The sequence below is a fragment of the Vombatus ursinus genome, unplaced genomic scaffold (assembly GCF_900497805.2).
Source record: "Vombatus ursinus unplaced genomic scaffold, bare-nosed wombat genome assembly UNPS02014973.1, whole genome shotgun sequence".
Classification (NCBI taxonomy): domain Eukaryota; kingdom Metazoa; phylum Chordata; class Mammalia; order Diprotodontia; family Vombatidae; genus Vombatus; species Vombatus ursinus.
The window spans coordinates 12609484-12623092 of record NW_020954751.1 but is presented as its reverse complement, the minus strand read 5'-3'; the positions used below and the strand labels follow the sequence as shown (position 1 = coordinate 12623092).

Sequence of the window (13609 nt, the reverse complement as noted above, 5' to 3'; positions counted from 1 at the left end):
TTCACTTTCTCTTCCAGAGTCATCAAAGTCCAGTGGCAAGACAAAAGTCAGGACAACTGGTGATGGCCTGAGATGCCGTGGATGACCTTGGCATCTTTGATGTCTGACCAAACTCTAAGCTCTCCACGGCACCTGCTGCAGCTGCCTTCATGGCCATTGGAAAAAAACCCATCTGCTGCCCATTCTGCTGGAGGAAGTCTTCACATGCTTAAAGTAGACATCCCCCTAAGTCACTGATGGGTTTGAGGCCTGTCCCTTACCCTCAACCTGGTTTAGCCCATCTGCTAATGTGATTTACCAGGGTATGGACACTGCTCATGTTACAGCTTCTTGGAGCCACAGATAAGAGATGCCAGGTGGACACCAAAGGTAGATGAGCAGCCCTGAAAGGTGCCCATCAAGCCCTCACACCAGAGGTGCTAGTTCTATAGCACCTAGTAGGTGCTTAATAAATACTTGATGATTGTTTAAGGACCTACATCATTACACCCCGCGCGCACACACACACACACACACACACGCGCACACACACACACACACACACACACACACTGGTACTAGCACACCACTCCAAATCACCTTGTACTTATTTTGTGTCTACATATGTATGTGTGCATCCATCTCTATATACACATAAAGTCTTAGTATGATTTTGAACTTTAATAATAAGCTTAAATAGCTTAAACCTGCACTATGGCATTTGGGACATCCTGCACATACATACATACATGTATGTGTGTCTCTACATACATGTAAACATGTGTATATATCTGTATATTTACCCACATATTCACATGCTTTCTCTCACTCATTAGTACATAAACTCCTTGAGAGTTAGCACAGTTTTGTTTTTTGACTTTGTAGCCCAATCACCTGGCGCAGTGTTTGGCATATAGAAGGTGCTTAGGAAATGCTTATTGGTTGACTGATTGAAAACCTTTGTGAACTATAAAGCAATATAGAAATGTGAGCTGTTATTTTTATTATGTGCTAAATAAATAGGAACAGCAGGATGGAAATAGTAAAACGATATATGACTAGGCAAAATAAAAGATATCATGAGGAAAGAGCACTAGACTTTGAGTCAGGAAGGCCTGGGTTCAAATCTTACTTCTGACACTTCTCAGCTGTGTGACCTTATGAAAGTCTCTTTACCTCTATAGGCCTCAGGTAACTCCTTTGGACTTTTTTTTTTGATAAGGCATAGACAGGCTGATTTCTCTCTAGGTGGAGTTTACCATGCCGAAGAAATCACAGATCTGTCTATATTCCATCTGTCTATATGACTGGACGGTATAGTATTCTTGTTAGTGTGTCTATCTTAATTTGTAATTTGTAATTTTTTGGTCCAAACCTGTGATTTCCTCATAGGAAACTTCAGGTGATAGATACTTAGTACTTGTGTGTTTCTGGGCAAGTGACTTAACCTCTCCAGGCCTTAGTTTTCTTAACTGTAAAATGAGGGGACTTGACTTTGAAATTCCTTCTTGCTCTAAGGCTATGATTCTATGAGTCATCCAATAAGCAACCCATTCTGTTGCATATACTCTTAGAGAGTTGCTTGGGTCCCTGAGGTTAAGCGACTGACCCAGGGTTACATATTATAAATCAAAGGTAACACTTGAACCCAGGACTCCCTAACACTAAAACCAGTTCTCTTCCATTACTCCATACTGTTTTTCAATAGTTAAGTCTATTACTACTAATAACTGTAAACTCTTCGAGGGACGGGGAGCAGGTTCAGTTTTTGGAGGACACGGGGCAGCCACACTATGTAATGAGCCAGACTGCTCATGTGCACTCAGTGGGGCTGCCAGCTTACCCAGGAAATCATCAGAGGAGAGCCTTTCAAAATCCCACACTTGGAGAACAAGCTCAGTAGGAATTTTCCGCTCTGTCTTTTCTAAGGAAAAGATGTTTTCTCTTTTGGAGATGACCAGTTGTTTCTCAGCAGGGAGATACTGAAATGGAAACAGGAACCTCCAGTTGAAGTTCCCCTCTCCAGTCAGAGAGTTATAATGGACGTCAGTCTCCTGCTTATCATCTTCCACACCTTTTAACCATCTGTATGAAGAGAGCAAGTGAGGGTAAGGGAATACACATTTATTACATAGCAACTATGAGCCAGGCACTGTGCTAAGCACCTTAAAATGTTATCTCATTTGGTCCTCAAAACAACCCTGTGAGGCAGGTGTCATTATTATCCCCCTTTTACAGTTGGAGAAACTGAGGCATACAGAGGTTGAGTGACTTACCCAGGGTCACACAGCTAGTAAGAGTTGGGGTTTAGATTTGAACTCAAGTTTTCTTGACTCCAAGCCAAGAGCCTATTTACTATCCTAACTATCCTCTGAGTATGACTCACTACATCAACCATCTTACTATGCTTTAAAACATTTAATTGAATTTTCATTTGAAAAAGAGCATTTTATCTCCCTTACCCCAACCAAAATAAAATGGGAATTCCCACAGCCTTGATTATCTGAAGACAATAGCAATTACTTCATGTTAACATGTTTAGCTGGAGACCACATTTTCTAGGGTGGGCTGGGGGTCTGGAAATTCCCGTCTGTCCTTTTCTAAAATTTCTCTCCCTCTTAGGAACTGAGCTGTGATATTTATGTTACTTGTCCTGGAAAGAACACTGGCAAAGAGTCAAATAAGCTGGATGCCCGCTCTGACTCTGTTTGGCTTTGAGACTTTGAACTTTACTTATTTTATATTTATATTTATATTCATATTTTATAAAAAATAAGGTTTCTCATCTGTAAAAATGGAATAACTATACCTTGGCTGATGACCTCCCAGGGATGCTGTGCTGATCTTAAGGTCTAGAGCACTAACTCACAAATGAAGAAACTGAGGCTCGAAGAGGTAATTTGAGTTATCTTGGGTCAGACAGATACACATGGAGATAGGATCAGAAGCTATGTCTCCTAACTCCAAATGTAATGGGGGAATTTAGAGCTAAGAAGACTTGGGTTTGAATTCCACTTGTGATACATGCTGTATGAGTGACCCTGAGCAAGTCACTTAACGTCTCCAAGTATCAGTTTCCTCACCTGTAAAAGGGGAATAATATTACCTGTTGCATCTGCCTCATGTGGTTGTTGTGAAGCTCAAGATAATGTATGTAAAGAACTTTGCAAACTTTAGAACCCTTTATACTCTCAAGGCTATTATATTATACTCATCATCATCATCAGTCATGTGCTTTTGTGATAAACAAGCTTCTCATACTCTTCCAGATGCTAGTGTCAGGAAGACCTCAGTTCAAACTTGGGTTTCAGATATTTAATTTGCTCTATGACCCTAAGCAAGTCACTTAACAACTCTCTTTGTCAGTTTCCTCATCTGCAAAATGGGGATAATAGCCCCCGTCTCCCAGGGTTATTGTGAGGATTGCACAAGGTAATGTTTGTAAGGCTCTTGACAAATCTCAAAGTATAAATGCTAGTTGTTATTATGGTTAGGGCAGCAATGTGGCACAGTGGATAGAGTGATAGGCCTGAAATCAGGAAGATTCATTTTCCTGAGTTCAAATCTGGTTTCAGACACTTACTAGCTGTGTGACTCTGGCTAAGTCACTTATCCCTGGTTGCCTCAGTTTTCTCATCTGTAAAATGAGCAGGGGAAGGAAATGGCAAACCACTCCAGTATCTTTGCCAAGAAAACCCCAAAAGGAGTCACAAAGAGTTGGACGTGACAACAGCAAAAAGCACTATGTTTGTATCTACTTTGATATGTACACACTGTTATCTGCTATTCAGATATTTCTGGTCCATCTTTATATCCTCAGCACCTTGTTCAGAGCTTGCTACAGAGTAGGCACTTAATGCATTTATTGCTTGTTATTGTTTGTTAGTTAACTGCTTGACTTGTTGCTTCAAGTTATTTCTAATTTTGCAAGTAATTTCATATTTCCATTCTGATCCTATGAAGATCTTGAAACAATGAGTCACTTATAAGGTGGAACCAATCAAGAGACATTTATTATGAGCCTACTATGTACCAGGCACTGTGCTAAGCAGTGGGGCTACAGAAGAGGCAAAAGAGAGTCCCTGCCCTTACAATCTATTGGAAGGAAATCTTTGGGAAGGAAAGAAGCTGCCAGCACAGCCTAGCTTGAGATAAAGGTTCTTTGACCTCTTCTGCTGAGTTTTGTCTCAAAGCTTCAGGTAAAGTCCTATAAACTTTCAGCTGCTACGCTAAGGTATAAAATTTATAAAAATGCACACAGAACGAAACAGAAAGCTGAGAAAGGGAGACAAACAGGTTGATTTTGTTAATACGAATTAAAAATTTCTATCTAACAGAAATTCCTGGTTTCATGTATAATCTTCTTTATCTATGCATACTGGTATATTTGTGTTTGTTGATGATAGTCAAGTTCAAAATAAAAAAAAAAAAAGAAAACTAAAAAAATATTTATGCCCCACCATCTGGGCATAGTGTATATTGTAACAATAAAGAAAAAGATGAGGTCTGGTTTTAATTTGAGTATTATTGCCTGTTATAAGATACAACTTTTTTTAAAAATCAAACACAGGACTGTCTTTCTAATTTCAATAGGGTTAGGAAGCTGGGGAAATTTGAATGCAGGTTCTAAGGGTTACTTTGTTGTTGTTGTTCAGTCATTTTCAATCATGTCTAACTCTTTGTGATCCTATTTAGGGTTTTCTTGGTAAAGATACTGGAATGGTTTGCCATTTCTTCTTCCGGCTCATTTTACAGATGAGGAAACTGAGGCAAACAGGGCTAAGTGACTTGTTCAGGATCACATAGCCAGTAAGTGTCTGAGGCTAGATTTGAACTCAGGTCTTCCTGACTATAGGCCCCGTACTCTATCCAATGTGCCATCTAGTTGCCCTCAAGCATTGATGTATACCCATATACCTAGATGGGAGGGATTGTTATCTGACATTTTAAACAGCTTGAAAAGATAAGCGTCTCACTTAAACTTATCAAGAAATGGAGTATAGTCAAGTCCTCAAAGTGGATGTTTCCTGTGAGGTAGTAACTGCCTTAGAACAAAGCAAAACAAAACAAAACAAAAAAGAAGAGTAGTCATTTGCTTAAATGAACTTACCCTTTAACATAAATATCACTAGATTTTTGTCCCGTGAAGATATTTTCATCCTCCAGAATGACATCTTCTGTATTCCAGATTATTACTCTTAATTCATAACTGAAACAGAGAGAAGTCAGCATTAAGTTATAGACAAGACACTTTATTGCATAGGACGGAAAATACTAGATCTGAAATGGGAGATTCTAGGTTCATATCCAAGCTCTTCCATATATTAGTTGAGAGAACTCGAATGAGTCATTCAACCCCAGTATCCCCATCTACAATAGCTAGTAGTTATATGGTGCTACAAGGGCCACAAAATGCTTTTGGTAAGTTTTCTCATTTGATCCTCACAACTCTGCCCCAGGTAATTTTCTGAGGCTATAAATTATAGGTGAATTGTCAATCTGTTTAGTACTAGCTTTCAAACCAGGAGTTTCTCATATAGATAAGCAATAAGCCTGGACCCCCAAATTACTATCCCTTATTAATGTTCTTCTTGATAAACTATTGTTGTTATTGTTTGTCCTTCATTCTCAAAGAGGACCATGACATCAGGAAGGTGATGCCATGACTTGCAAGTGAATTGGACTTAAGTGAGGGAGGGCTGTGCAAAGTCACCAGCCTCATTTTCTCCTCTGGAGCCATCAGGATCTAGTGGCAAGATACATATCAGAATGACTGGAGATGGCCTCTAAACCATTTATTATCAATAAATGAATCACAAGTCTATTCATAAAACCTGGTTAAATATTATTAATAAACCACTTTTGTTGTTGCTGTTGTTTAGTTATTATCAGTCACATTTGACTCTTCATGACCCCTTTGGTGGTTTTCTTGGCAAAGATACTGGAGTGGTTTACCATTTCCTTCTCTAGCTCATTTTACAGATGAGGAAACTGAGGCAAACAGGGTTAAGTGACTTGCCCAAGGTCAGCTAGTAAATGTATGAGGCTGGATTTTAACTCAGGTCTTCTGAACTCCAGGCCTAGTGTTCTATGCAATGTGCCACTAATAAATAGTATCATATACAATCATGATTAATATAGCATAATGTCATAATTAATATAGCATGGCATTTTATTGCTAAAACATATTACTTCTAGTAAACCAAATTATAATTATGAAAATCACATCATTATTAATTAGACTAATTAGGAATTATAGGACTTAGGGATGGAAGGGATGTTAGACAGCATCTAACCTAACTTCCTCATTTTAGAGATGAGTGGCTGAAAGGTAACATTTTGTCCAACATTTCATAGAAAGAAAGCGGTAGAGCCAGAACTTGAAATCATATATTTTGAATCCAAATCCATTTCACTTTATTATGATTCTTAGTTGTCTTGTTATTGTTAAATATTCATGGACATAAGTGGCCACCATACCCTTACCAGTGCCCTTGCATACCTATTGCTTGATGTTTTCCAATAGTTGGCCACTGTATCTGAAACCTACCATGCATCTTGTCTTAATTTGGTTCAGAGAGCCACAGCATTCCACTACTCCTGCCCCATCTACTACTACTACAAAAAGCAGGCAGATTCTGAATGAGGATTTGGTCGTATTCACTGCCATTATGGCCACCACGTTGCATCGTCATAAAATGTCCGCATGGTCTGGTGGAAAGGACAGTGAGTTTGAAGTCAGGAGATGTGCATGTGAATCCTAGCTTTGCTAATTAATATCTGTAGGACTCTGGGCAAATGACGTAACTTCTCAGCATGTTTCCTCATATGTGAAATAAGGAAATTGTAGTAGGTGATCTCTCAATTCTTTTTAAGCTCTACACACTAAATTCTGCCCACTTTATGATCTAAATTCATAGCAACTTCTCTATGATCCACAGATTATCTGTGTGACTTGAAATAAGTCATTTTATTTTTTCTATCTTTTTTTCCATCTGTAAAATGGGGAGGGTGGAACAAGAACCAGGAGTTATTAACCTTTTTTGTGTCATCAACCCCTTTGGTAATTTGGTGAAACCCATGGACTCCTCAGGATAATGTTTTTTAAATTCATGAAGTAAAATATACAGGATTAAAAAGAAAACCAAAGATTAGTGAAAATGAAGATGTATTTTTTTTCTAACCTAAAGTCATGGATCCATTGAAATCTATCTATGGACTCTATGTTAAGGACACCTGAACTAAATGATTGCTGAGATCCCTATTAGCCTTAACACTCTACTAATTAAAATTTGATTTTTCAGTCGTTTTCTTGCCCAGGGTTACCCAGCTAGATCTGAGGTTAGATTTGACCTTAGGAAGATGAGTCTTCCAGTCACACTATCCACTGCACCACGTAGCATAGGAAGTACCTGGTGAGGAAACTCTCTCTACAAATGAAGATTTACCTGCTTTGCACTTTATAGTAACAGAGATTTGCCTGGGGCACTGAGAAGTTAAGTAACTTGCTCAAGGTCACACAGTCATTAGGTGTCAGAGGTGGGATTTGAGCCTAGGTCATCCTGTGACTGAGACTGGCACTATCTCCATTTTACCTCATGGCCTCTATATGGTGTGCTTATCTGGTGAAAATCACAGGCAGCTGGACAGTCTGGAATGATTCCCTGATAAGGAACCTGATGTTGGCTGCCCTATACCTTCAGATCAGAAGGGAAAAATCAGCCCTTTGTCTCTCCTGAATAGCAGCTAGGTAGTTCAGTGGATAGAGCACCAGGCTTAGAGTGAGGGAAGACTTACTAGCTATGTGACTCTGGGCAAGCCACTTCACCCTGTTTGCCTCAGTTTCCTCATTTGTAAGATGAACTGGAGGAGGAAATGGCAAACCACTCTAGTGTCTTTGCTGAGAAAAACCCAAATGGGATAACAAAGAGTTGGAAACAACTGAAATGACTACACAACAACCACCCTTCTAAATACACTTAGATGGGTCCCACTTACATAAAACTTCAAGGATCTGGAACTTGATCTGTGTGGGCATACCCTCTATCCATGCAGATGGTGGCCCTGTAATGATGTAGTAAGTTGTTTCAAAGGTAATTGTGTTTTTTTTAAATCACCAACTGGTGGTCAATGTGCCTATGCTGTACTTCTCTACATTTAGTTGGGCTTGACTTTGGATTGCAGATGTACAATCCATCATTGTAAATGTATGCATAGCCATTTCAGCTTAGTGAGAGCTTGTACCCTACTCGTGTAACTTTTGGGCACCTACGGTACTGGCACACCTTAGTGAGATAATCGAGGACTTTGGTTAAGGGCTATGGTTTTCTGAGTTGGAAGACTTAATGGCAAGCTAGTGTATGCTAAGCTAGTCTATGTTAGTTCATGCTAACAGCAAAACCACATTTTCTCCGCTCTGGGCCACTACTACTGAGTCCTCACTATTACCCTCCAATCAACCACATGTGCTATTTGGGTAGGGCATTTTTTATTGAGTCATTTCAATCATGTCCAACTCTTCATGATCCCATTTAGGGTTTTCTTGGCAAAGATCCTGGAGTGTTTTCCATTTCCTTCTTCAGCTCATTTTACAGATGAGGAAACTGAGGTAAACAGGGTTAAATGGCTTGCCCAGGATCACACAGACAGTAAGTGTCTGAGGCCATATTTGAACTCACAGAGATAAGTCTTCTTGACTTCAGGCCTGGTGCTCTATCCGCTGCACCAGCTAACTACCCCAGGGAGGGGATTTAGAATCTGTCACTGGAATAACATCTTTTCACAGTGAGCCAGCTGGTAGGGCCTGCCTTTCTTCCAAGGCACTAGAAAGAACAAAACCATCCTTCTCAAACTGATCCCCATTGGTGGAAGTAATCAAAATCAAATAGGGTTATGTCAAGGGTATGTAAAATATCTCTAGGAATATGAGGTTAAAGGGGAGCAGCTTTAATCCTATCATTGCTGTCCTAAAACATGATCCAAAACTATAGAACCTTAAAGCTGGAAGGGAATTTGGAAGCATAGAATAATTGGAAGGGACCTTAGAGGTAACCTAATCATAGAATCATGAATCCAGAGCTAGAAGAGATCTTGGCGTCCAACCCTCTCATTTTACAGTTGAACAAACTGAGAACCTGGAAGATAAGTGACTTACCCAAGACATGTAAGTTCTGAACATCATGGGTAAAATTTGAACCCACATCCTCTTTTTCCATATCCAGGGCTCCTTCCACTATAACCCAGTACCTCCTACAAGCCCCCTTACTTTACAGTTTAAAACTTAAAATCCAAAAGCTCTTAGTGATAGATGTTGGCTGTTATCTCATATTCCTTGGTCAAATAATTTTAACCTGCAAAGCTTAATTGTCATTTCATAGAAATCCATTTGACCCACCCAATCCAACCCCATGATGTTTGTAGGATGACATCATTATCTCTTCCTAGTGGTAGTGCATTACCCTTTCGGCTTCCTTGGGGAGATGTCAACAGGTGGTCCAGGCTGGGGCATATCTTTGGGAAACATGTCTACCCACATCTGCAGGCGACCCTTTCAGAAGGAAAAACAGAGACCAGTTACCTTCTGGAAGCTTAACATTATTAAGTTTAATACATCTCAGGCTCTTACAAGCCAGCATTTTTTCAACTGATGATTGATGTTAGACCTCAAATTTTCAGTGGGAATTAGCCCCTTTCTTGTATTATTTTATTATTCTGTGAAACTTCTTTATAATAGCAATATTAGGGGACAGAATGAATTTCTCCCCCTATAGTTTTATATCAGACTTTTGCTATAGAGAGATTTAGGGAGGACAAAATATGACACCCAGGATTATTGAATCCCTTATAGAAAAAACCATATGAGAATGGCAAAATACTATATTCCAGTGGGTATATTTCTCCTAGTGCCTAAATTCTTTCTAGAGACTAAACAAAAAGTTTCAGGGACACATTCACATTCTCAGGACCCTTCAGTGTGTTGCTGTAGTGTATTCATCCATCAAAAAGTAGTTATTGGATCTCCACCCAACACTTTGACAGGTATCAATTAACAAATCAGTCAATAATACTTAATAAGTCAATAATTCTCCCATGTGCCAGATACCAAGCTAGGTGTTGAGATACAAAGATAAAAACTAAATAGTCTCTTCTTTTAAGGATAAAAGGTATTGCAAAGGATGAGAAGAACAAAACAAGATCCCTGCCCTCAAGGAGCTTATCATCTACTTGGGGAAATGAGATTAACACACATGAAACATAAGTGAAAAATACAGACCAGTGAATAAAGAAGTGCTAATAGGGTGTAATTGATGATTAGAAATTCATAGAAAATGGAGATCAACAAGGGCTAGGATAATCAGGGAAGGCTTCATGGGAGAGGTGGGATTGAAGTAGGCTTTGACATATGGGTGGGATTTTGGGGGTGAGAAGGAACACTTCTGAGTGTCAGGATACTGATGGAACTTGGGAGATATAAGTTACTCCACTCTCCTCCACCTCCTTCAGCAGCCAGGATTGTTGTGAGCAGGGAAGTTGTGACACAGACCTGGGGCAGTTTGATATTAACTTTGCCCCCAGGTTGATTGATCTGGGACCCAGCTGTGAGCTCTTTGTGCAAGAAGCAAATAAAACCAGTGTTTATAACTTTGGCAGAGAGCTCTTGAGACCCCAAGGAATATCCAGGTTGATTGCTTTTAACCTTCTTGCTGATGGCTTTTATCTTTTATATTTCTGAACTACTTTTAACTGCTTTGGGAATGCTTTTATCTGAAGGTTATTGAATTTTTTTTAAAGAGTACTGTTTGTTTGAACCCTTAAGTTCTAAGTGATCTATTGCTGTAGATCAGGGGCTGGCAAACTTTGGCCCATGAGCCAAATCCTGTTTTTTATGACCTATTAGCTAAGAAAAATTTTACATAAACAAGCAACTCTTACATAACTAATACAACTTTTAAATAAAGTTATATTTTGAAATGTAAGAACTGTTCTTAGCTAGTGGGTCTTCAGACACTTACTAAGCTGTGTGACCCTAGGCAATTCATTTAACCTTCAAAAAAAATAAATACTCTGGGGCAAAGCATCTGGGTCATCTTACTTAATGTTTTGGGACTGGGTCATTAGCATATTGGGCCAGTATTTAAATGTGTGCAGAGCCAAGCTTATTCCCAAAGAGTGTAAACATTGTAAACATTCATAACATAAAATAGAATAAAACATGCAGTCCAAGGGCTACCCAAGGGAAAAGAATGACAAGTTTTAAAGGAAAATTTCAACCAACAAACTACATTTCATAGGGCCAGACATGGTCACTTTCCTACCTGTTCCATTCCTGGCTTATCCTTGTGATACAGAGGTCGGGTTTCTATGTGCTCTGGAACCAGCTTAAATCCACCCTCTGGGATTTCATTCCAGGAATGTAAAACTTTAAGTGCCAAGTGTTCATGAGATTCAACCATCTCATCTAGATGAAAACAAAGAGGAAAAACCTTGAGGTCAATGTGTTCTTACATTGGGACGCTGAAAGAACTGTTATGGATATTTAAAGATAATTTAAATTAATAGTTTAAATTTAAAGATTAATTTAAATATAATGAGATTGGGAGAGCAAGAAGAGGGATGTTAAGGGAGAAAGGGTGAAAGGAAGGGAGAAAGAGAAGGAAAATGGGAGAGGAGTGACCCCTCCCCAAAACCAAAGGTCCAGAACCAATTTCCCTGCACAAGAGAAACTCAATACTACAACAAACTCTAGGGTAAAGCTGACCTTGCTCACTTAATGGGTGCTGCCTCAGTCAAACTGAGACCTGTTAAAGACCTTAACTCGAAAAAGCTAAGGTCCCCTACTGCATCCCTGGCCATCTCCAGTCATCCTGATCTATAACTGGTCACTGGATCCAAATGGCTCCAAAGGAGAAAGTGAGGCTGGCGATTTTGCACAGCCCTCCCTCACTTAAATCCAATTCACTTATATGTCATGGTATCACCTCCCTGATGTCATGGTCCTCTTTGAGAATGAAGGACAAAAAAAAAGGGAAAAAAAGAAAAAATAAATAAAAAAAGAGAATGAAGGACAAACAGCAGCAGAGCTCACCTTGCTAATAATTAGAGGGTGGCCATATATAATCTGTCAGGCCTTGGGAACTGGATCAGTCCTTGCTTTGATCATCAGACAGGATAAGGATTTGTCATTTGCCCTTCTGCAGCACATATAGCCCTTCTTCCTTCTCCCTTTTGTTTAGGGAAAGAATCAACCACTGCTACACTGAAAGGTATGACAATCTAATGCCTTGGGGCATTATATAATAGACCCTTGGGGTCTATGTCAAAGTTACTTTGCCTAGTCTCCACTCTTTACTCCCTTTTGTCCATCCACATCATGTCTATCCCTCCCATGAACCTCTTTCACATTGTTCAACCCTTGTTCCATGCCTTCTGTAACCCCATTCTACTGTTAACAAGCTCTCCTTTAAATGACATCTGTGCCATCAGCCCTTGAAATTATGTTGCATATATTTTGGATTTAATTTTTTTAAATGAAATATGCAGTTTTCCCTGAAAATAATGCAAGCTCTTTGAAGGTAGGGATTGCTTTGTTCTGTCTTGTATCCCCAACACCAAGCATAGTACCTGGCCCATAGGAGACACTTGGCAAATGCCTACTGAATTGAGAGTGGAAGAGAAGGAAAAAAGTGGGGCTAGGAAAAGAAGAAGAGCAGAAAAGAGCTTAACTCATTTTGGCAAATGGTATAGGACTGAAGGATGCATGACCAAGAATGGCCAGAAACATGGTTTTTATCTTAGGCAGAACTAGACTGACAGGGATTATTGACAACCTTAAGTGATTTTGAATAAGGCCATTCAGATGTTTGAGAACTAACCTAGGAGATCTCAAATAAGTGAGAAGTATTTCTCAGTGTTGAAAACACCAACCCTAGGTGGCAGAGGAGGAAAGTGCATCCAGATTTGTGCCTAGCTTATCTGAATCTGGATCTTATTAAGGGAATCTAGTGAAAGTAGAACCCAGAAGCACAGGAGACCCAGCTCCTGAGCCAGTTAGTGCTGTGTATTAGGAAGATAATGGTAGGAGTGTGCCTCCCCCTAGCTTCAATTTTCATGATGCCCTCTCTTCCTTCACCATTCAGATTTTAGGGCCTTTTCCTGACTGAGCCTGATCTTAGGAAAAGGATCCAGTATTTAACATTTCCAAGATCTATGATTTCTTTTTTTTTCCTTAAAGAATTAAGCAATAAATTTTATTTGGAAAATATATGTATGCAGTTGCCAATACAGTCTATCTGATTTGTCTCCAAAGTAGTTATTATTTGAATTTATAGGTGGAAGAAACCGAGGCACAGAAAAGGTGAGAATTTTAATCAGGAGTGCATAATAAATACTTAATGGCAGGACAAGATTGGTTCTCTGTCACAGGACAAGATGTCCTCACCACAGTTCTAAAAAGTTTAAAGATTTCCAGAAAGCATATTGCCAGTTCAGGTGAGTGAATCATAATCTAGAAGTTGTTCTTTTAAAAAAAATTCATTTATTTTTAGTTTTCAACATTCATTTCCACAAGATTTTGAGTTCCAAATTTTCTCCCCATCTCACCCCTCCCCCACCCAAAGACAGTGTGCATTCT

The 13609-nt window shown here is 39.3% G+C and overlaps 1 protein-coding gene across 1 annotated transcript in view; it reads right to left on the bottom strand.

Annotated features, from left to right (window-relative positions):
• The window catches only part of LOC114030668 (fer-1-like protein 6), a 193435-nt gene that overhangs the window by 21595 nt on the left and 158231 nt on the right, over positions 1-13609 (bottom strand). The window contains exons 34-37 of the mRNA XM_027845519.1: positions 11295-11437; positions 9438-9526; positions 5090-5188; positions 1823-2064 (exon numbers count right to left, since the gene is read on the bottom strand). Of these exons, the coding sequence (XP_027701320.1) occupies positions 1823-2064; positions 5090-5188; positions 9438-9526; positions 11295-11437 (573 nt within the window). The remainder of the gene's footprint in view (positions 1-1822; positions 2065-5089; positions 5189-9437; positions 9527-11294; positions 11438-13609) is intronic.